Here is a 22,194-nt window from a genome sequence, read left to right on the forward strand (position 1 = left end):
AGCTAGTTGGTTGTTGGTAATTTAAATAACTGGGTGCTGATGGCCAGATTTTCCCTGTTTTATTCCATTTTTTGGGGCTCCTCAAGCAGCGACTGCCTAACCACCTGCTGCAATGGGTGGCACTGGAGCAGCTGCAGGATCCACTCCAGCAGTTCCAGCCTTGTAATGCCCTGGTCTTGTTTCAGTGGCATGCACTGCTTAATCCTGTGAGATATACACTTACAAAAACGTGCTACTGAGCTGGTCTTTGATAAGCAGCACTGCAGGGAACAGCCTGATCTTTATTTGTTCCCTCATAGGTCCTACAAAAAGGATTTCTTTAGAATGTTTTGGAACAGCTATGAAGCTAATCTGTTGTAATTGCTGATTTCTGAAATATTTTTGTACCAGATCTATTTATAAAGGCCGTTTGTTTAATGGCTTAAATGTCAATGTATCAGCATACTGCCACAGTTCAATTATTCCCACCATTTTCATATCCTTGTTTCATAGAAGGGGTATATTATGTTTGTATAAATAGATGTGCAGCTGTTTTTAAATTGTTATAAGGCGAGCAAGGATGGGCATGATGCATTCTGTCAGTCTCCTTTTCATCTTTGTGCCCAGGAATAGGTTTCTCCTCCATTGTGAGATGATTGGAAGAGTTACCAACCCTTTACACTTCACTGTGGGAAGGAACATTTTGCACCTTGGCAGTCCACATCCGTGAGGTGTCAGCTAGTGAGGGGCCCTCTTTTGTTGCCACGGGAACAGGCTCTAGCACTTGGCTCCCAGCAGCGGGGAGCTCTCGATGACAGCACAGAGGGCAGCTGAGATTGGATAGGCCATGGAGCTGTTCTCGCTGTGCTTTGACCCTTTCCCCTCATCCGCAAGCTTTGATGTCCAACTTGAAGCCAGATTAAAGCATTGTCAGGACTGCCGTGTATTATTACTCCCAACACCATTGAATGAGATTATTGTTTCTTGAGGCTTTCCATGTAAATTTAAGCATTTAATCCACATTCATAAGCCTAGAATGAAAGGATGACTGGTTTTAAAATGTTTTTTGGGGGGAAATAACAAGAAAACATTTGTTGGAGTTAGGGAGATGCATGTATGACTGTCTCAGATTGTTGTCCAGAGTATGCCCAGTTTAAACCCATGTTTGTGGGCTTGAGGGAGGAGACAGTTATACTTGTCTGCCTATTTATTTTTTTAAAGGGATTTTTAAATTGTGTATCTTTTTAAACATTAACTGTTCAGTAAATGTAACCTCCTTGTGTTGATGCAACACAAAGGCTTGTATTGTAAGCTAAAGCCGCCATTCTGGTAGGACTTGTTCATCTTTGTTAGCAGTCTTTTGGGAGATGTAAACATTCTCCTTTTGTCCACTTGGGAGGCAGACTTTTTAGGCGTAAAGATGTCTAGGTGTAAAGGTGCGCTGTCGGGTCTATATGTGGGGGAGTGCCTGCAAATACAGACTACCATATTGTACTTGCTCAGTTGATAAAAAAAAAAAAACTTAAATACTGTCAGATTAGGTGGTGCTGTGTCATTGGTGGCAATCAGTGTGTCTGTGTTGGGAGTTTGAAGAAGGATAACTTGCTGTTTTATCCACTGCGGTGAACTGCATTGAATAAGCCTGATTCACTGCTTTGATCAGAAGACCTCTGTAAGGCACAGAGAACTGCAGTCATCCGATAGGCCTTATATCTGAAATGTAATCAATTTCTTATTGACCACCCCAGGTCTACACCGTGATGTATCCAAATACTGCTGCTGCTTAACTCTGTGTTAAACCTGTTTTTTTTTTAAACCGTAAAAAGAAGTTGAAACAGCACATTTCTTTTGTAGTTGAGAATTTTATTTTAAGCAAGGAATGGGGTTTGTGTGGGTAGCTGCTGTAACAAGCATGCTGTACCCTTCACGACAGGTTGACCCAGTTCTCAGCCGGTGCACTCGGTTTGGTTGCTCTGTGGTTTTTGTAGACGCACGTACAGTAGGTCTGTGCTGTCGTTGTGCTCTGCATGGTTAGCTTCTGGGCTGATGTGTTTTTGTTTCCACTTTGTGTCGATACCTACGCTAGTGCACTTTATTAGCATCTTTTACATTTCTAAAAATTAATATTCCTGCCCTTTTTGCTTTTTTTTTTTTTTTTTTTTTTTTTTTTGGTCCTCCTTTATCCTTGTTTAGGAGTGGGATGTTTTGGGAATTAACCATTTTTTGCTGAATTTACATGCAAACCCTTAGCAGTGAGCCTTGTATAAAATCAAGTGTATGAATTGTCTCTAGTAAGCAGGTAAAAAAAGGATATGTCTTACTACTGTAATATTGACCCTCTGATTAGAAAAAAAATTATCCCAATTACTCACAAGATGTAATTAACTTGCATGTTCTGTACATAACCCTTACCATATTGAAGTCTGATCTCAAACAAGGCAAATACTGTTATTTTAAATGTCTTCCTGAAAAAATGTTTTTTTTTTTTTTTTTTTTGGTTAGCCTCTTGCTGCACACATTCAAGCAACACCATGAGGCTGATAAACCCATTGTGTGTCGTTATCCAGAGTCTCGTTACTGATTTGTACCAAAGTTATTTAATCGTCTTTCTTCTTTTTATCTCTTACAGTTACACTTTTGAAGTTGTGTCTATATCTGGGATTGCTGGAGCAGTAGATTGCTGGGATATCTGAGCCTTTTCTCACCGGGATTATTGCACAGCCATCTGAGATACTCAAGAATTCCTTATCCCGAAGCGAGTGTCGGGATCGTCGATGGAGCAAAGAGAACTTAGTGGCCCTTCTCGACCAAAGGGAGGTGAGGCTGAATTTCACCCAGGAGGGGGTTCCCCCAGTCCGGGCAACATCTTGGATGGGACTGGAGGCCCCCTCCCTGCCCCTGGCAAAGGGGTCCCAGCGGGTGGAGAGAGGGTCGACCCTGAAGAGGAGGATGACTTGGGGCTGGGCAGGGATGTGGATTCTAACACGGACAGTGAGAAGTGGGCGCAGGGGGACGGGCTGGAGGAGCAAGAGTTCTCAATTAAGGAGGCCAGCTTCTCTGAGGGGAGCCTCAAGCTCAAAATCCAGACCACCAAGCGGGCCAAGAAGCCCCCCAAAAGCCTTGAGAATTACATCTGCCCCCCTGAGATCCGGATCACCACCAAACAGCCTGGGGAACAGAAGGCCACCAAACTGGGGAAAAGTAGCAAGGGGGCCAAGGAGGACGTGCTTCCCAAAAAGAAGGTAAGAGAACTAGATTGGCCAGTGAAGTACGTGATACCACACAAATTGGTGACACTGCTTTCAGGTCTAGTCCACATGTTGTGCGACATCTCATTGTTATGCAATAAGGCCTACTGGGAGAGCTGGAATAGTTTTTGCCTTTTAATATCTTCTCCAAAGATTCAGATCGGTGTTTGTTGTACAAACCTGTGCATTAAGCTAGAATTTTCATTGCAGCAGAAGGCTGATGACACTGCCCCACACCTCCCTGTCTCTTGTGCTTTATTTAGACTGGCACAATTAATGCATTATTCTTGTGGATATGCTGACAGTTAAACATATCTGCTTAATTGCTACAAAGCTGCTCGCCGCCAGGAAACTTTCAAGACCAGTGGTGGGCAGCGGTCAGAGCAATCTCTACCTGATCTGTTAGAGGGTCAGTCTAGCGAAGGCTTTATTAGTCAGGTTGCATGTCTGTGAGTGACTTCTGAAGTGATTTTCGTGTTTGTCAAGTCGCTGGAGCCTGAAGAATGCTGCAGTTGAAGGTTGTTATAGCTGGTACAATGTGGTTTGAGCACAGTAGTGTCTTGAACAAAGGCTCATTTATACTGTTTAAATATACCAGTACCAACAGGTATCTCTGACAGACACTGGGCACCATTTCCAGGCATGACACATTTGAAACACTTGTTTCATTGGATAAGTCATCAATATCCGACAAAGTAGCAAGCTTAAAACTTTTTAATGAGCAAACTGCAGCTGTAAATCGATGCCTTATCAGTGTATTAAATGTACCATTTTCACAGAGTGGGCCAGGAGAGTAGATTTCAGGGGGCAGGGGGGAGGGGGGAGCGGCACTTCACAGCTGTTGTTTACCTAATGTTTCCTGCCAAAGCTATTTTCCCCCTTTTTTCTCATGCAAGGGAAATGGAGGCTTCTGGGAGAATGAAAGGACTGCATTGTGAGGTTACAGGCCTGTCAAGTAATTGAATGTAATTAGGGAGAAAACGCTTGCTTGCAGAAGCAAACTGGAACTGCCAGCATCAGCAGCTTTGAGCAGGCGCTCCTGAGCTAAAATTGATTTTTTTTTTTTTGTTTGTTTTGTTTTTGTCCCAGAAACCTTGTGGAATTTGGGTGTTAACCAGTAGCTTGCTGTAGAATAGAAACCTTGCCATCTGCTGTTTAGCATGTTTATTGAAAGAATAGAAAAAAAATATTTTAGGCCCACATTAATTGTAACAACATATGAGTGTGGGTGCTGTGCAGCATCTGGGTTGCAGTCAGATGTATTAGAAATTGTGTTCATTGCAAAACAAGGTTACATATATTTAACAACAAAATATTTCAATTGTACTGCTTTAGCTTGGGACAGCATACATGTTTCTACTGTAAGCTATGCATAGAACTTTCACTACAGACTTCAGTTAATTAAAGTCTGAATCTACGGCAGTAGCTTTGGAAATTTGTGTTGAATATTGCAGTTTTATAGATCGATTTTTTGTGTTCTTTTCATGTTAAAGTCAGTACATGTCACTGTTGGTGGAAAAGTATTGGATTTGTAAACTGACTGTAAACGAGGTTGTCTTTTTTTATTTATTTTTTTTTTTTTAACAACATGCAAGGTAAGGAAGCTGAGGAACAAACAAGAGCTGTATAATCCTCCTGCATGGATCTTAACTGAACAGTTGCATCATTCAAATAATTTCAAATATGGGCGTGTAATATGTTTGACAAACAGAATCCACATACCAAAAAGAGGATTTGTAGTTGTCTTCTTGTAGGGCTTGTGACACCTCAAAGTATAGTACCAGCTTTAGAAGCCTGCCAGCACATGGCTGCCTATGTTTCAAACTGTGCAGGTGGCAACTCTTAGCCATAGCCAAGGCCTAATTAAGGGTCTGTTACAGAAATGGAGCTTGCGAGAAAGCTGGAGGTTTTGTTCTCTGACTGGAGGCTAAACTTTACAGTTGATTAGCTCTGGGGAGCTGGGACAGAGTGCCTGGAAAGTAGTCTAATCCAGTCAGGCAATACTGCTGTCAGCTCAAGTCAGCTCAAAACCAGCAGGACAGAAGGTCAACAATGCAACAGACTTCAAACAGAACAGTTTTCAATCGGGTTGAAGCTAGTGTTATGGGCCTAGTGGTCATACTCTGATGCCTCTTCTTTTGGGGTGTAACAGAGAGATGCAGCCTCCTCTACCCCAGCTGTTTGCTGGTGCAACAAAGCTGCCAGAATGAGCCATTGCAGGTATCAGATTGGTCAGATGTCAATAGTCATATTTTATCATTGTTGGTGTAATCAAAATGCACGTGTTTCAGATTGTGACATGCTTGTACTTTATATCTAAGTGCAATCGATACTTTCTAAACTAGTCTTTCCCAGTTTATACTTGCACCCTTTACTGCTGCAGTATTGAATTAAATGAAAATGTGAAAGTGCAGAACAAGCCCTCTCTCTGCCTGTTTACAAGCTGACAGGGGTGAAGGGTCAGGAAGTGATTAGAAGCGGTCAGGAGTTGCTAAGGGCAGAAAAAACCAGAGTGTCTGAGACAGCTGCTTTCCCTGAATGAGCAGTGACCCTGCCCTTTACTGGGCTGCTTTCAGAAAGCTTAGATAGATAGATAGATAGATAGATAGATAGATAGATAGATAGATAGATAGATAGATAGACAGAAATTAGGGCTGCTCCGATTAACAGATTAATCGGGTCGATTTAATGAACTAATGAATTGATCGGAGGTTAATTTTTCACAATTTAGTGAGCAGATTATATATATATATATATATATATATATATATATATATATATATAAAATCACGTTATAAAATGTCACATATCTGCCCTGACTGCTTACTTGTCCTGATCAAAGTTTCATCAACGTCAGTCATGTGGACAGCGCCAATGCAAAAGGCTACAGCAAGTGTGTTTTACAATTTATTTTTTTTATTTTAAAAGAGAGATGTCTCTCTTCATTGCTGTAAAGGGCATTAATAGGAATAAATTAGCACTCGATTTCAGAATTGGTAAGAGTGCTGCTGTGACAGATATATAAACAAAATCTGCATCGAGATGAAGTTTGCATCGGACAGCTGCCGACCTTTCTTTTGAAAGTAAACAATGAAACGCTCCAATGTATTATGTAAGTACTAGTACAGTTGTGTGCAATTTAACTTTTGTGTTCCACTTTTCCGTTTTAGTCTTTTAATTTATTTGAGTAAATGAAACAACATGTAGATTTTGTTTTTTTGTTTGTTGTATTGTAAGCCCACAATGCACTTGTAAATTACCAGACAATAATGCAAATCTGTAGTGCACTGATAGGCTTACTGAGTATCTTTCTAAGCAGTGGGTTTATATTTAAACAGAGATCTTTTCAATGCTGAAATGGGAGTTACTAGGAATAAAATAACACAAGATTTTGGAATTGCAATAAGTATTACTTTGCAGTACCTGCTTTAAGACTGTGTGCACATTTTAAAGTAAAGGTAACAATCTAATGATCAAATATTTTAATCTAGTGATAGCCCAAATATATGTCTATATACACATGGAAAGAATGCAGAATCACTTATTAAACATAAGAAATACAAAAAGTAAACAAACCAATAGTTCAACACTTTACAAATGATGAATGTAACACGAATGACCTACAATTTAAAAACATTTTTAAATGAATGTACAATACAGAAGAATGAAGGAAAATGAATGGATAAATACTCAATACCGTGGTGCCTGAAGGTTTAAATAGTAAGGAACAGTAGATCATTAAATCATTAACTATGTAGTAAATGACATCACAAACACATTAATAGATTTCAATCTAAATAAGTGACTGTAGTTACTGTGGCATCAAACGCCTTTAAGTACCTCCACTGTTTGTTTTCAGACAAACTTTCCCTTGACAAAGGAATGTTAAACATAGAAAACATTAGGAAGTTGGCTCTTTTGAGCAAAAATGTTTACATGTATTACATATACTCTACAAAACCTTAAAAAAAATACTTCTGAAACTAAACATTATACAGCAAACAGCAAATTAATGTAAAAAAATGCTCCTGCTTATGGTTTGAGGTTTTCAAAAAGCAGCTCTCCCTCTGAGAAATAACCATTCTGCTTTTGATTGCACAGCAGCTGTTGAAACCTCTCTGGGACTGCAGTGAATTCTGAGCGCGGGATTGTTGCTTAATAACTGGTTGTCAAGCTCTGGAGTCACTATTAATAACAAGCAAGGGCTTCGGTATTCCATTGTCCTGTGTTTCAGTAAACCGCTCTCAAGCAGAAACAAACTCAAAGGGGCAGCTGCAGTGTTTACTGTATCTGGGAGACAGCAAGAGGAGAGTCAGCCTCTTTGATCCGATGGGGGAGTGTCAGCCTCTTGGTTTGGGGAGGCACCGATGGATTGGATGTGCCCTTTATTTCAGTCCCTCTCTGCAGTGCTGAAGTGAGTGGGTGAGCCGACAGCAATTAGCTCTGGAGGAACGTGCTAGACCCGCATTAGGAGGTACAGCAGTCATGCCATCGCTTCATTATAAGGTGCGAAAGCGAAGAGACAGCATTAGTAATTGGGCAGCCTGACCGCATGGAGAACCCGTGCACAGATTAGATTGAGCCGGTTGTCAGTTTGCATTATCTCAAGGACATGGCAATTAATTGTGTGTATTCTCTTTTTACATGCAGTAGAGGTGATCACATTACTATCAGGGTAATTCTTACTGACTGAGGTTTCTGATCTGAGCGTCTTCCTTTTTGTTTGGGAGAGTGGTGGGGATGTTTTGGTGAACGCTAGCCCACTAGCTGAAGTGTTCGTGAGTGCTGCATGTGTGACCTAGGATTTTAGATTTGAAGGTGGTGTTGATGTATGTATGTTCCCATAGGAAGTACTTGTATACCCTGGAGGAATCTGTACGTCTACCAGCAGGCCAGCTAAACTGCTGAAACTGATGTCCCATCTGTTCTGAGGATTGAAAAAAAAAATTTCCAGTTCCACCCAGGGTATTGATGTCCTGCTCATCAACATCATCATTTAATATCTATTTGTTTTCATTTATTGGATGGCAGTGCTCTCCTAAAATAGCATATTTCTGTTTAGTGATACAGAATGACCAAGTATCCCTGTTGATGCAACAAATACGATTGAATGACTGGACTGGAGATTGTGGTGATGTGTCTGTCTTTAGGAGTTGTATTTGGCAAGCCTTTTAGCAAGCTTCAGTAAATTAGACCCACCTGAGGCCAGATATTGAAACACTACTCTTTCTTGTCTATTAAAATGTTTTTCATATGTAACACATTGAAGGCCGATCTAGCCATGGTGCTCCATCATAACCGTTGAATGGGTTACATAGCTACAGTTTTACCTGGAGCTGGTACCACAATACTTGTAGAGTGTTTGCACAGTAAATGTTGACAGCTATAGGCTGCAGTCCACCACCCATAGAGATGCTTTGATCACGGCCACAGTCAGCCCATTTACAGCTATGTTCCTAGGCATGTTACTTGAAGCTGGTGGATAGGTTTTCATTTCAGCCCCCCTTCTAACAGGGTTGTCAGTTTGTGTGTTGGTTCAGTTGATGGAGAGGAACAGGTTAAATAAACGAAGGTTCGTGTTTGGGTTAAACGGTGGCTTTGTGCCGTAATGATTGGGGAGTCTGGCGCTGAGCAGATGGGCTGCCTCCGTCTCATTGTGTCTGGGTCTCTCTCCACCCTATTTTTTTTATTTTGGCTGAACTAATAGGCCAGATGGTGGCAAAGAGGAAAAGCCAACAAGTGAATCGAGGCATATGGGGAGCCTGTTTAAAATGGCCCCTGCTGGGGAGGGGTGATATAATAGAAGGAAAGTAAGGAAAGGACTTGACTTTAGTGGTGGTGGTGTTGGTGCTATCTGAAATTGGGGGGTGGGGGGTGGAGTTGGTGCTATTATCTGTATTATAATATATTTTTTTTTCACACTCAAATGATTTACCAGCGTTTGTGGTTTTTGGTGACATCACAACTGTGTGTCATTGTAGACAGGGACACTGGGACAGTGCAATGCATGCGGATTTGTGTGTGTGGGTTGGCACGTAAATCAAAGGTTTCTTTAACTTGTTGCCTCTGAGGACTTTAAGTAGTAAATTATAATTTGAAGTTAAATCTGAGTCATTTCAGTGGCAAGTTTTGAGCAAATTTGGGCTTTGTAACATGCTACAAAAGATTATGAGTTGGACATACAGAAATATACACATGGAACTGAGACAAGCGAAAGTCGTGCACTCCAAGGAGTTCTGCTGAAGACCGTAAACCACAGGAGCAAAATCGAATGCGTGACACTCTGGGGTGTGTATTGCTACGCGGTATCATAGTGCTGTTTTAGGTATTCCCTGTCATTACTCTGAGTTGGTGTTTGGGCTTCACAGTATTTATTGGGTACTCTTGTTTACTTAATTTAATGCTGGCTTTCCATCGGTGACGGTTTCTGTAGATGAGAGATGGTTAGATAGGCAGTCTGTTTATCTGTGAATATAATCCAGTGGTTATCTAGGCTCATGTTGTTGACTCATGGGTGCTGTATTGCTTAAGTAACTAGGAGCCCTGTGCTGTTTAATGATTGTGGCTTGTTGTTACTGAGACTAAGTCAAGGCATCTTGCTGGAGGAATGATACTGTAGTACACATGACCCTGTAATGGCTGCTATTACACAACATTGGACTTGAGTGATCTTCTCTACAGCTCGATTCGCACGGGACTGATGAGAAGGGGATGTTGTGGGAAGAACAGATATCCTACGTACATTTCTGTGCAAGAACCAACGGATTGGTTTGTGTAGGCCTAGCTAGGTGAAATGTCTTGTTTGTGTGAAGCACTAAGTGTAGGAAGACATCTTGTGGTTTTGGCTTACCATGGTGGAAATGAAACCCTGCTTCCAGTAGAAGGGTGGGCATCCCTCCTGTGGTGAGTCATTTAGCAAATGGCAGAAACTAATATGCAGCTCCACTCATAACCTTGCAGATTGTATCCCTAAATAGGATGGCAATAATGAGTATTTACAAATAAAACAAACAAAAAAAAACAATCTGCTATAAAAAGAGACTCACCCAGAGCAACACAAGCCACTGCCTTGAATGCAGTCATTTGAAGCGGCTGCTTTGTATAATCCATGTTTAGAAGCTAAAATTGTAACACAAGCCTAAGGATCCTACTAGCAATTTCAGAATTTAAGGTTGTGCCTTGTGCCATTTTATATACTATATGTAAATGAATAGAAGTTGCCTCTGCATGTGTCTGTCGAGGCTATGCCGTAACCCATAACATGGTACCGTATTCAGATTAGAACAAACTCGACACTTCTCGATTTTATATAAATTGTATGAGTTTTTTTTTATTTTTGTATTTCCATTTCTTTTTAAACTGCTGTCTAGTGTTCGGTTTCTGTCTGTTCCCATAACCATTGCGGTCTCCATAGTCACCGTCTCTACTCAGAATTGACCCCCAGCTGTGATAATGGTATAAGATTACTATATTGTTGTAGTGGGCTGCTGGTGGTGGCAGATCTCTTTCAATCTCCTATATCTGCTTCCACGGGACCCTGAATGAAGCCGTCTCATTTGTGTCTCACGCTTGATTGGTGGCTGGCTGGCTGGCTGGCTGGCTGGCTGGCTGCAAGCTGTGGCTGACTTTGTTGTGTGATCCATTGAGCCGGAAGGGGTTATTTTATTGGGAGAAGGGGCGGCTGGGGTGTGTGTGTGTGTGTGTGTGTGTGTGTGTGTGTGTGTGTGTGTGAGGCTTATTTCGGTGTGTTTCACTACCATCTAAACACCAGCTATGTCTTGACTACCCAAAGCCACCCCTTTTCACAAACTAGCTTGTCCCAGGCTGGCAAATGCATGAGCTTCAGCAAAAAGGACCTGATCTGATAGGAGAGGCTCTTATCCTTGTGGGTTTTTCCCAGATCCTTTTAGACAGTTAAGCAGTTTGCTTCTGAAAGAAGGAGAAATAACAACTGTGACATTTAGCTGGGTCCAACAGGGAGCAAATTACCTGGATTAGCTGAGCAGAAAGCTACTAGACTGCTTACTGCTGTGCGGATGCAAATTTACTGATAACCGTTCTGGAAGGAGAAAACGAAATGTTGGACCGAGCGTGGCTGAATGCAGATTACCCTGATTTGCATCTTAGCAGAAGGCTGGGGGACAGTATTTTCTACTTCATGGTCACTATACCTCTGACATTGCAATCCCTAAGTCTTTGTGTTTTATAAACTCAGCCCGTGTGCAGAACAATCACTTTTCCTTTTTTTTATGTTTATTTCCTCCTATGACGTTCAGTGTTCTTGTTGTATTATGAATTGATAATTCACAAATTCAAAAAAAGGTTTCTTTACCTTTTCTGATGTGGAAGTCAGTGAAAAATTGAGAGCACTGTAGTACAAAAAAAATACTACAATTTGTTCTATTGCAATATCAAATGAAACAACGATTGTGAGAAATAGAACTGTTTTTTGCATGTTCTGCAGGTTGAGCATTCAGTAATTGCACACACTTAGTATAGGTTTTGTTATGCATGGTCAGTAATGTAATCCTCCATTTAGTAATACAATTAGACCAAATGTTTCTGTTTAAAAACATTAAGAGCTTGATAAACTTCATACCGTCATGTTTACTTTGTTGATTAGTTAGTTTCCCAGAGTGGCCTTTCCATACCTTGTAACAATGTCCTACTACTTATCTTTTCTCTGTTGCAACTTCCAATGGCACTTGTCTCTGTATCATGTAATGTTTCAAAAGGCAGAATGGGTAAATGCATGCTCTTGGAAGGTCACTGGGGTCGGCCTGTTTTCACGTTCAGATTCCTAACCTTTGGCCAGGAATGCAGAGACACGGTCTGTGTGCAACAGTGGTTTCTGCCTTTAGCTACTTCGCCTAATAAATAATCTGTGCTTAAGAAAAAACATGTTTTGATTGTGTACATTTCAGTTGTGTTTTATTTTATTTATTACATTTTTTTTTTTAACTGGGTCATGGCAACTTGGTGACTGTTTGTTTGTTTTTTCCAGAGCTGGGAGAACTGCAATGTCATTTGAAGACCTGCAATTCTTTATCTCTGGACCCCTTTGGTTATGAATACAGACCAGTAACACATGGAAGGAAGCTGTCTTCCTGCTCTTTTAATAACGTTTCAGAGCAAAACCCAAGCGCTCTTGAAAGTGCTACTGCACCCTCCCATTCCCACAAACACTAATCCATTAGGCCCGCCCAGACCTGCTCTCGCAGAGTTTGATTTTCCTGGAGAACAAGGCCACTGTCTGGGGTTACAGTCCTTCTGCCTTCAGTGTTTTATTAGGCTGTTAGCCCACCTACTTCAGTGATTTCATAATGAATCATTTCATCCTGTTAAAAGAAGTCACAGATTAACCTCATAAAGGAGCTGGGTTTAGTGGTGGGAATTATAAGGAGCATTTATTTTACAACCTCTTGAACCCCTTGCTTTATAAGCCAGAGATTCTGTTTGGCGGCTACCCATTAATCAAGTGTTTAACTCATTTTATTTTTTTGCTCTTTTTAAGAACTGAGAGTAATGCGGGTTAGTTTGCACTCCATGAAGGTGGATGCAGTAGTAGGCACAGAGAATCTTCTTCCCTCCTTGATGCGTTCATGCCACACTGTCAACTAATCAAGCATGTCCTTACTTCTACCTGCAACAGCAGGAGGTTGTGATGGTCAAATCCAAAACTGTAAACCTGTATAAAGAGGTACTGTGTTAGTGATGACATGTTACAGGGAAAAGCCCATAGGGCATATTGCATAGGAAAACTGTGGGACTGTTATCAGTGGTGCAGGAATGTGTGTGTGTGAAATGATCTCCAGTCTGGGAGTGCAGAGGGGAGCACAACCTCCAAATAGAAATCACAGCAAGTAATATGATTATATGATTTTTAGATTAAATCTAAGTTGGAAAAGTGTCAAAACAAGATGGTCAAATTTCTAATCTGAAAGCTACCAACTGGTCTGAACTGGAGATTCTAGTATATTTTCGGAACTGATTTGTGTCTGGCATGTGAACAAACCTGTTCCCCTTGCGTCTGAACATGTTGCTTCAGTAGTTGTTATCTCAATATTGTAGTTTGGGAATCCTGGTTGACTTATTGAACTGTATCAACCTGAATCCCAAGTAAACGTTTTAGACCGGAATATGTAAAGTGAAAGTCACTGAGTGACCGTGAAATAGCGAGTTACAGCAGACTCATCCTCACCCTCAACTTATTTAGTGAGGCAGTGTTTTTTATTGCCCTTTATCTGGGCGGAAAGGAAACCTAACTCTAAGCCCTTTTACAGGTCACGTTTGACGTCCACAGACAGTTCTACAGAGAATCCCACAAAGCGCACATCTGACATTTCATCATCCGCTAGCTGTTAGGAGCAGTTCACTCCAAGATCGTAGCGTGGGGCGTGCTTTGTTATGGCAGACCATGAGTGGCAGAAAGGTTCAAGTAAGATGGGATTTTCAATAGCTTGCGGATGGTGGTTTCAAGTGACTTAAAAGAAATTTAAAGGCCTTTTTTTTATCTTTTCTTTTTCTTGTTTACATTCTGTCCTGTGGAGGTTTACTAACAAAAGCGCTTGCTAGATGTTAGTTGAGGCATTTTGACTATTCAATGTAACTATTGTTTGTGTGTTCTGGAAAGTGAAGCTGTTGATTGTTCAGATTTCCAGTTAACCCTTTGCACACTTAATGACTGTTTTGGTTCAGGAGAAGTGTTTGAGGAATGTGGGTTTTTATTTTATTTTGTATTGTCATCGGAGGTGGTCCTTGCAGCTCCATGCACTCCTCTAAACCCTTCTCCTGAAATGCCACACCCACGCAAGAAGCGGCTTTCTCCTTTGCGTCGCCTCAAATTGAACTGCAATAAAAAATAATGACAGTAATTTATTTTTTAAACGTTGTCTTATTTTTCTAAAAGCCTGCCTCTGTGTGTGTTTTAAATAAGACCAGTGATTTCAGAAAACGGCTGAAATGTGAAATTGCTCTTTGGTAGACCGCCAGGCCCAATGATTAGAACACAGTCACACACAGTGTGCTTTGTTGTGTCTGTTAATTACCAGGGTGGCCCAGACGACTTGCGTCATCTTGTTTCCATCCAGACTTGACTGGTTGGGGACTCAGAAATGTGTGGAAGTAAAGTGCTTTGAAGTGTATTGGGTGATATGTCCTGGTACAGAATAGCATGGCTAGAGGATTCCTGACAAACTCGAACGGGTGGTGCTGTTGGTTAATGAACACAATCTCTTTAAACACTGTGTTTTGAAAGCAGTAGTCCTTTGAGTTGAGCCATGTTAGGTCAGTATGCCACAGTGGAGGGAAAAAAAAAAAAAAAGTTACATTGCTATCTAAAGTAAAGCCCAGAGGACGTGCTGTGCAAACACACATGCACTATTTTTAACATGTGCTCCAGCACGTCACAGCGCTGGCACTCAGAATGGGGCGCGCTCAACCCTGCTGCTCAAGGTTGTTACAGCTTTTAATATATTTGCAAGCTGCTAATTTTTTGTTACATTCATTATACATTTCGCAGCATACTTGCAGAAACCTGTATTACATCTGTGAAGTAAATGTCTAACTCACTGCTAAATTACATTTAGTCGCTTGCTTGTTACCGCTGAAGAGCACCAGTGTGTACAGTACAGGTTGAACAGGCATACACAAATGACCTTGCCCACTGTACCCCAGCTGTTGTGCTGAATCCATAGAAACATGCATCTCCAAGCATGCAGGCTTGGGTGGTTGTCTTCATTCCGGAGTGTTTGATTAGTAACATTAGCCCCCTGTGCTTGTGCAGAAATGATATTAGGATTTGCTAACACAGAAATGTCTGTATGTGTCAGAGGGAGGGGTTAGATTTAGTTGCTGTTGGCTCCTGTCATATTAACCTTTATTAACCTGACCTTGCTGAGTGTAAAGTTATTGCAGCTTAAGTGCTGTGGTTCAGAAACCCTTTAAGAATTGGGTCTGTTACCAGTAGCTTGCATGGAACTGAACAGCCAACAGATTTCTTTTGCACTAGGAATCTGGATTCTGTTGATCAGTTTCTTGTGGTTCGAAAACTCAGTTTTTGTGGAAACCAGTAAGTCTTGATAACACCTCAGACCTAAGCGGCAACTTGTTCTGCTATAGAGAAAGAGCTCTGAGGATCAGGCCAGGCTTCTGGAATATGTGTGATGAGTAACAGGTGTAAAGTACACCTCTAACGGGCATTAGGTAACATGCACAAGCTTGTTCTGTCTTTGTTTATGCAACTTTTCACAGGCAGCAGGTATTCCATTTAAACCTGATTTCGATCACTGAGCCTCTAATGGTTCTCAGCCACACCTACTCCAATTCATTCTACACTGTAATACGAGTGATACAGGAAAACTATGTTGTAACTTGCAGGGCTCCAGACAAACTTTCTAGGAGTCAATGGTTCCTGGGCCAAAAAAAAAAACAACTGGTCACCAATATATGCTACCATATTCAACTGCTAAAAATACAACATCTTGCTATGACACTAAAGTGATTTGAATGGCGAAAGATAACGTTGGCTTCTTGAAGTTCAGAAAAAGAACTTTTATCAGTTTAATATGGCAACCTGTTCACTTGCACTTTGTTTGTTTGTTTAATTATTGACCTTTTTTTTGCGTTATAGTGTTTTTTTTTTTTTCTTTTACAGACTAACATCATAGTGTATTCATTAAGCTTTTGAGATGCAAACTTTTGGTACCCATTATTTTGACCAGTGACTTAAGATGGCTGCCATATTGTGGTCAGTGTTTGGTTTCTGGATGATGGACCTTGGTCAGTAGGTTTACAAGGCTGCACTGCCAGTAATACACAAGGATATCTGTAGCCATTTCAAATGCAAGGCTTGACCGGTGCTGATTGGTATATGTAGTTCTCTCCTGGGAGCTGTGGCATTCTCTATAGCACGCTCTCCCATGGCTGCTTGTCAGTGCAGGTTGCGGAACTGAGATCCAGCTTGCGGGTCCTCCCTGCTGTGTCTGTATTATTAGTAACCGCACATTAACCTGTGGTAAGTTCTCAGCTGGTCAATAGAGAGAGGTTAGGGATTCCAGTGTGTGTTTGAGGTTAGAGTATGTATCTCTGTTTCCTCCTTTTATGAGGCCAGATCTGTCAAAACATGGGAAAAGAAAAAAAAGCAAAAAAAAAAAGACGCTCTACACTGGATTTTCATGTTCGGATATTTGCTCATAATGTTAAATATTCATTTGTTTTCAAAAAGTAATAAAAGCCGTTATATTGCTCAGAACGCAGGCAGAGACAGCATAGCAGCAGGGGAAGGAGGTGTGGCCACTGTGTGTGTGTGTGCCTGTATTTTACAGCAAGGCATTAGACTGTGTAACACGTTTAAAGTAAAAATATATATCCCATGAGCAAAGAATACGTTGTGTAGGCCTTACTTCACCCCAGTGAATTAACAACAAAACAAAGGATGCCCAATAGCAGTTCAAGTTAAACAAAAAATATACAATCTATATGAAAATCTATATAAAACAAAAATTACATCACAACATTTCCAGCAAGTTGGGCATGGTTAAGCCAGGCATTTCAGAATGATGTGGTTGACTTTTTTTCTGCCCCATTTGATTCTGACTCGCTGTAAAGCAGCACAACACATTTTTGTCCCAGATGGCTTTCCGTAGAGTTCACTATGTGTGCGCGCCCATAATCTGGTTTGCTTAGCCTTCTTGCTGTCTAAAACTTTTAATAGATGCTCGAGCTGCCATGTTGATTCTGTGTTGTTGTTTTTTTTTATATATTAATCTCCCATATGATACAGAACTCTTTTTTCATTTGCCATTTTTCTTTAACGCAACTTCTTTTGAGGTGGTAAATAAGTGCAAGGTATTTGCCATTTCTAGCGAATACAAACATCTAGTTTTTGTATCCGAATACATGTAAAAAATAAAAAAATGTTCGCATAGCTGGATGTTTGTCCCAGCACTAATGTGTGTGTGTGTGTGTCACAGACTGGATGTATAATAGATGGACTGAAATAAAGGTTAGCTTTGCTGTCCTGTCCTGGGGGTGGGGTAAGGGGTGGTGGCATTGCCTTTCACTCGATCTCACTTAAGCACGATTGAGTTTGTCAGTGAAACTTGATCAGGTCAATCAGCTGTCACTACATAAGAGACTCCTCTCCTCACCGGCGAGATAAGATCTTATCTCCAGATCTTTTTTCAGATAAGGCCTTCCTCAGAACACCAGTTGAAAAGCAGGTAATTAATAGCACTAGACATAGGGCTCTCCTTTTACACAGATCAAACAAAGGGGTCGAGGCAAGTGGAGGCGATGACTTTTACTGAAGTAAAAGGTGCAGGTCACAGACGATAGTGTCAGGGTTCTGTTCAGGCTGTGAAAACCTTACAGCAACTGTCTCCTTGTCTGGTGCTTTTTTAATTAGGTAGCCTGGAAATGTCAGCATGGTTCGATTTAGAGGTTTAAATGGTCATTGTTCACTTTGTTGTGGTCTGTAACCTTGGAAGGTCAAGGCAGCTGAGTACGCCTGGCATCTGCTCCCTGTTTTGATTGAAGTCCACAGTCTCAAGCAAAATAAAAAAAATTAAGAAATAAAAAAAAAGTTCCAAAGTGTCCAAATGGAAGTTAAGTGAGAAAAAATTACTGAGTTTCTGAACAGCTCCCCCCCCCCCCCCCCCCCCCCCCCCCCAAACACACAGTAAAACAAAATATTATATATTTATATATACTGATTTTATTATTGGACCATGACTTACTCTGACTGTCATTGAAAATCTCCAAGTTGTTGGCAGGATCAGAGAAAATGATACATTTTCCACTGCAGTGCGAATGTCTGACTTGAACTCAGTGGAATGTTACATACCTCCTCATGACCTTTCACCAACAGCCTCTAGAGTTACACATTCCACCGGCGGGCTGTCATACACTCAGGTGAGAAGAAAGGCCGGCTATTAAAAACAAAAACAAGAACGGAGTGCAGTACTAAGAAACCCAGAGAGCCTCCGCTGCCTTCACAAACCCTAACACAAACCCAGAGAGCCTCCGCTGCCTTCACAAACCCTTACCTAAACCCAGAGAGCTTCCGCTGCCTTCACAAACCCTTACCTAAACCCAGAGAGCCTCCGCTGCCTTCACAAACCCTAACCCCCAAACCCAGAGAGCCTCCGCTGCCTTCACAAACCCTTACCTAAACCCAGAGAGCCTCCGCTGCCTTCACAAACCCTGACCCTAACCCAAACCCAGAGAGCCTCCGCTGCCTTCACAAACCCTAACCCAAACCCAGAGAGCCTCCGCTGCCTTCACAAACCCTAACCCAAACCCAGAGAGCCTCCGCTGCCTTCACAAACCCTAACCCAAACCCAGAGAGCCTCCGCTGCCTTCACAAACCCTAACCCTAACCCAGAGAGCCTCCGCTGCCTTCACAAACCCTAACCCTAACCAAACCCAGAGAGCCTCCGCTGCCTTCACAAACCCTAACCTAAACCCAGAGAGCCTCCGCTGCCTTCACAAACCCTAACCCTAACCTAAACCCAGAGAGCCTCCGCTGCCTTCACAAACCCTAACCCTAACCTAAACCCAGAGAGCCTCCGCTGCCTTCACAACCCCTAACCCAAACCCAGAGAGCCTCCGCTGCCTTCACAAACCCTTACCTAAACCCAGAGAGCCTCCGCTGCCTTCACAAACCCTAACCCAAACCCAGAGAGCCTCCGCTGCCTTCACAAACCCTAACCCAAACCCAGAGAGCCTCCGCTGCCTTCACAAACCCTAACCCTAACCTAAACACAGAGAGCCTCCGTGCCTTCACAAACCCTATCCCTAACCTAAACCCAGAGAGCCTCCGCTGCCTTCACAAACCCTAACCCTTACATAAACCCAGAGAGCCTCCGCTGCCTTCACAACCCCTAACCCTAACCTAAACACAGAGAGCCTCTGCTGTCTTCACAAACGTACCTTTGTATCAAATGCTTCCATTCACAGTCCGAATTGTTTTAAGTATTTATTTACGAAGACAAAGGGCAAGGCCAAAATGGCCTTCAGTTCAATACCGTTGTAGAGGGCACCAAGCCCCACTAAAGGTAAGTCAAGGACAAAGTGTAGGATTCATATATAAAGCTAATTATTGACAACAGAAAGAAACAACACAGTTTAACTTAACAATTTATTGATTCAGAAAATTGTGATGGTGTTTTCTGTTAACCAGCAGCTTACAGCTGTGGCCAAAACTTTTGCATCACCTAGAATTTTAGAATCAAGACATTAATATAAATAAACTATTTGAACATAATTTAAATTGGGGATTTAATAGGTTAAACGGTTAACCGATTAAATAAATGCATACTTTAAAAAAAAAATAAAAAAAATAACATAATACAAATTGATAAAATGTGTCGGGCATTTTCTACTTTTAAAGGAAATATCCAACAAAACGTGCATTTTACGCGCTGCCTCTGAACTCTGCAAGTCCACCGCCTGTATTTTTTTTTTATTTGGCAACATATGACGTCGGGTTAGGTATGATTAGGGGTTCACCGTGAAATTCACAACTTTTAGGGGCCAATGTATATGGACAAGTACGGAGAGAAACTTTGTTTAAATGAACTACTGCACAATGCAAGAGACGCAAGCTACGTATCTTCCTTCTGTAATTGTTTTGCGTATCTTAATGTGTCAGGAGAAAATACGATCGATTGTCTCCAAGTTAAATCAGTACTAAAACGATCTAGCACAGCCACCTCGCTTCAACCTGCTGCTTACTTTTTCGCAGTTGGAATTTTAGACCCGAATAGCCACGTTTTCTTTGTTTTGACTAATAAAATAAATTATGGGATGGGACAAGTAGCACAACAACGAACGTGCTGCATACATTGCCTTTATTAAAGTATGCCAGATGCCCTTTGGTAACCAAGTTTAGGGACTGTTTCTGATTGTATCCCACATCTGTATAGCTTTTTGTAACTTGGCAAAGCTTTGCCTTACACTTCAAACCAATTCAGTGGGTGCAGACGTGCAGTCAATGTATGGGCAAGTCAACCGCAGGGGGATGCTGCATGCTTGCCTTTAACAAATGACAGCATTCTGTTTTAGTAAGGAAGAAAGTACCACTGTTTTTAGGCTTTATAGTGTTCTGAAATACTGTCTGCTTGAGTTTATTTAACGTTTAAACAGGTTCACAAAATCCTAATTTTATTCCGCAACCTACCAGTGAAAATATGTATTTACCGCGATTTAAGTAGACCCCTAGGTATGATTAGTCGACTGAAAACTCATCTATCGGACTAGTCTCACTGTCAATTTCTGGTGATCGTACGGGGAGCACAGCCGTTGGCATCAAAATAGGAGTGTAAAGATGGAGAGGTCAAAACAAAGTTGTGTCGAATACTTACCTGTGAAATACAATTAAAAACATTAGTTTAAGAAACAGGTACGTTCATGTATTATTATTATTATTATTATTATTATTATTATTGCCACTTTTTACTTTGTGAATCGAGTTCAGAAAAGTGCGTTATCGTAATTTTTTATCGCTTCAATATTTTAACACATCACTCCAAGGACAAGATATATTGCTTTTCTCTCCCTGACAAAATCGAAAGCTGGATCAAGAAGCTGTCCTTGTGGTACGATCGCGTAAATTGTGGCAGCCTAGAAGCATTTGTAATTTACTCAGAAATCTCGTTCCCGCATGTAACATATGCAATCTGAGTCACTGTGACGCACTTAAAAAGGTACCTACTTTCCAAAGCCTAAATGTGCAAATCATTTACATACACGTACGGTCGTCTTTCAATGAAAACTCGTAATCGCCTCAGTGTAATCGTATTTTGTGTGTGCAGCTTGACTACACTGCCAGCTGGCTGCCTGGAAACAGAATTTATTATGGAAAGTTGTAACAGATGTTTTCCTGTATGTTCTATGTCTGAGCTTGGATGTAAACTACATAATGAAAATAACAATATTTAAGATGCATTTTGCTGTTGGAATTTCATAAAAGTATTGTATCGTCATGCTGCATCGCGGTAATTAAACAACAATATCAAAATCTTAAAGGTTTAACAATTAATTAACAGATAAAACTTTAAAAACCTGTTTGGTGTCCTTGTGGTAAAAATAAGGGGATAACAGCAATTAAACCATGTTCGTTAGTTACGTTAAAAAGCACTTGTAGGTATCGCAAACATTTTTGAACTGCTGACCTGAACAAATTCCAATAACAAAGTCACAGCAAAATATATATAATATATAGGCTACAGTCTATATAGAATTGCTGCACAACATTTTCAGCAAGTTGGGCAGTGCACTGTTTAAGAGAGGCATTTCAGAATGACTGTGCTTGCCTTTTTTCTGTCCCATGAGATTCTGGCTTGCTCTAAAGCAGCACATTGTCCCAGATGGATATCCATAGAAATCGCTGCGGATGCATGCGCATAGCCTGACTTGTTTATTTTTTGGGGTCCTAAAGCTTTTAAAAATGCTCAAGAGTGGCTGTGTTGATCCTGTGTTTTCATTTTTATATATTAATCATTTGCTATGTGTTGCTCAAATTCTGTTGAAACAATAAAGAAGTGCAAGGTATTTTTGTAATTTTAGTGAATACGAACATCTGATTTTTATATCTGAATACATGTAAAAAAATATTTGTACAGGTAATTGTCCCAGCACTAATTTAAATGCAGGGCAGTATTATAATAAGTATTATAATAATTATAATAATAATGAAATACACGTTTACCCTAATGTGTGTGTCTTTTATGTGGGACACTGTGAGACCTGCAATAGGATAGTAATGCATATCGGGAAATATCTCTCATGTCCTTTAACCAAACATCCTTTTTTTGCTCCTGCAGATGCAAGCAGTGATGTGTTCTTTCACAACAAAACAAAATTCAAACTGTGATTTGTAGAATTGTACCATTCTTGCTCTGGGGTGATGCAGGTGCTTTTCTTCCCTGCATTCGCTTTGTTTAAAACATGAAAGGCCTAACAG

At 41.0% G+C, this 22,194-nt stretch overlaps 1 protein-coding gene across 2 annotated transcripts in view; it reads left to right on the forward strand.

Annotated features, from left to right (window-relative positions):
* The window catches only part of LOC121304992 (SET-binding protein-like), an 82,109-nt gene that overhangs the window by 16,113 nt on the left and 43,802 nt on the right, over positions 1-22,194 (forward strand). For both annotated transcript variants that reach the window (XM_041236467.1, XM_041236459.1), the window contains exon 2: positions 2,609-3,221. In XM_041236467.1, coding sequence (XP_041092401.1) covers positions 2,754-3,221 — 468 coding nt within the window. In that variant the 5' untranslated portion in view covers positions 2,609-2,753. The remainder of the gene's footprint in view (positions 1-2,608; positions 3,222-22,194) is intronic.

The sequence above is a fragment of the Polyodon spathula genome, chromosome 2 (genome assembly GCF_017654505.1).
Source record: "Polyodon spathula isolate WHYD16114869_AA chromosome 2, ASM1765450v1, whole genome shotgun sequence".
Classification (NCBI taxonomy): domain Eukaryota; kingdom Metazoa; phylum Chordata; class Actinopteri; order Acipenseriformes; family Polyodontidae; genus Polyodon; species Polyodon spathula.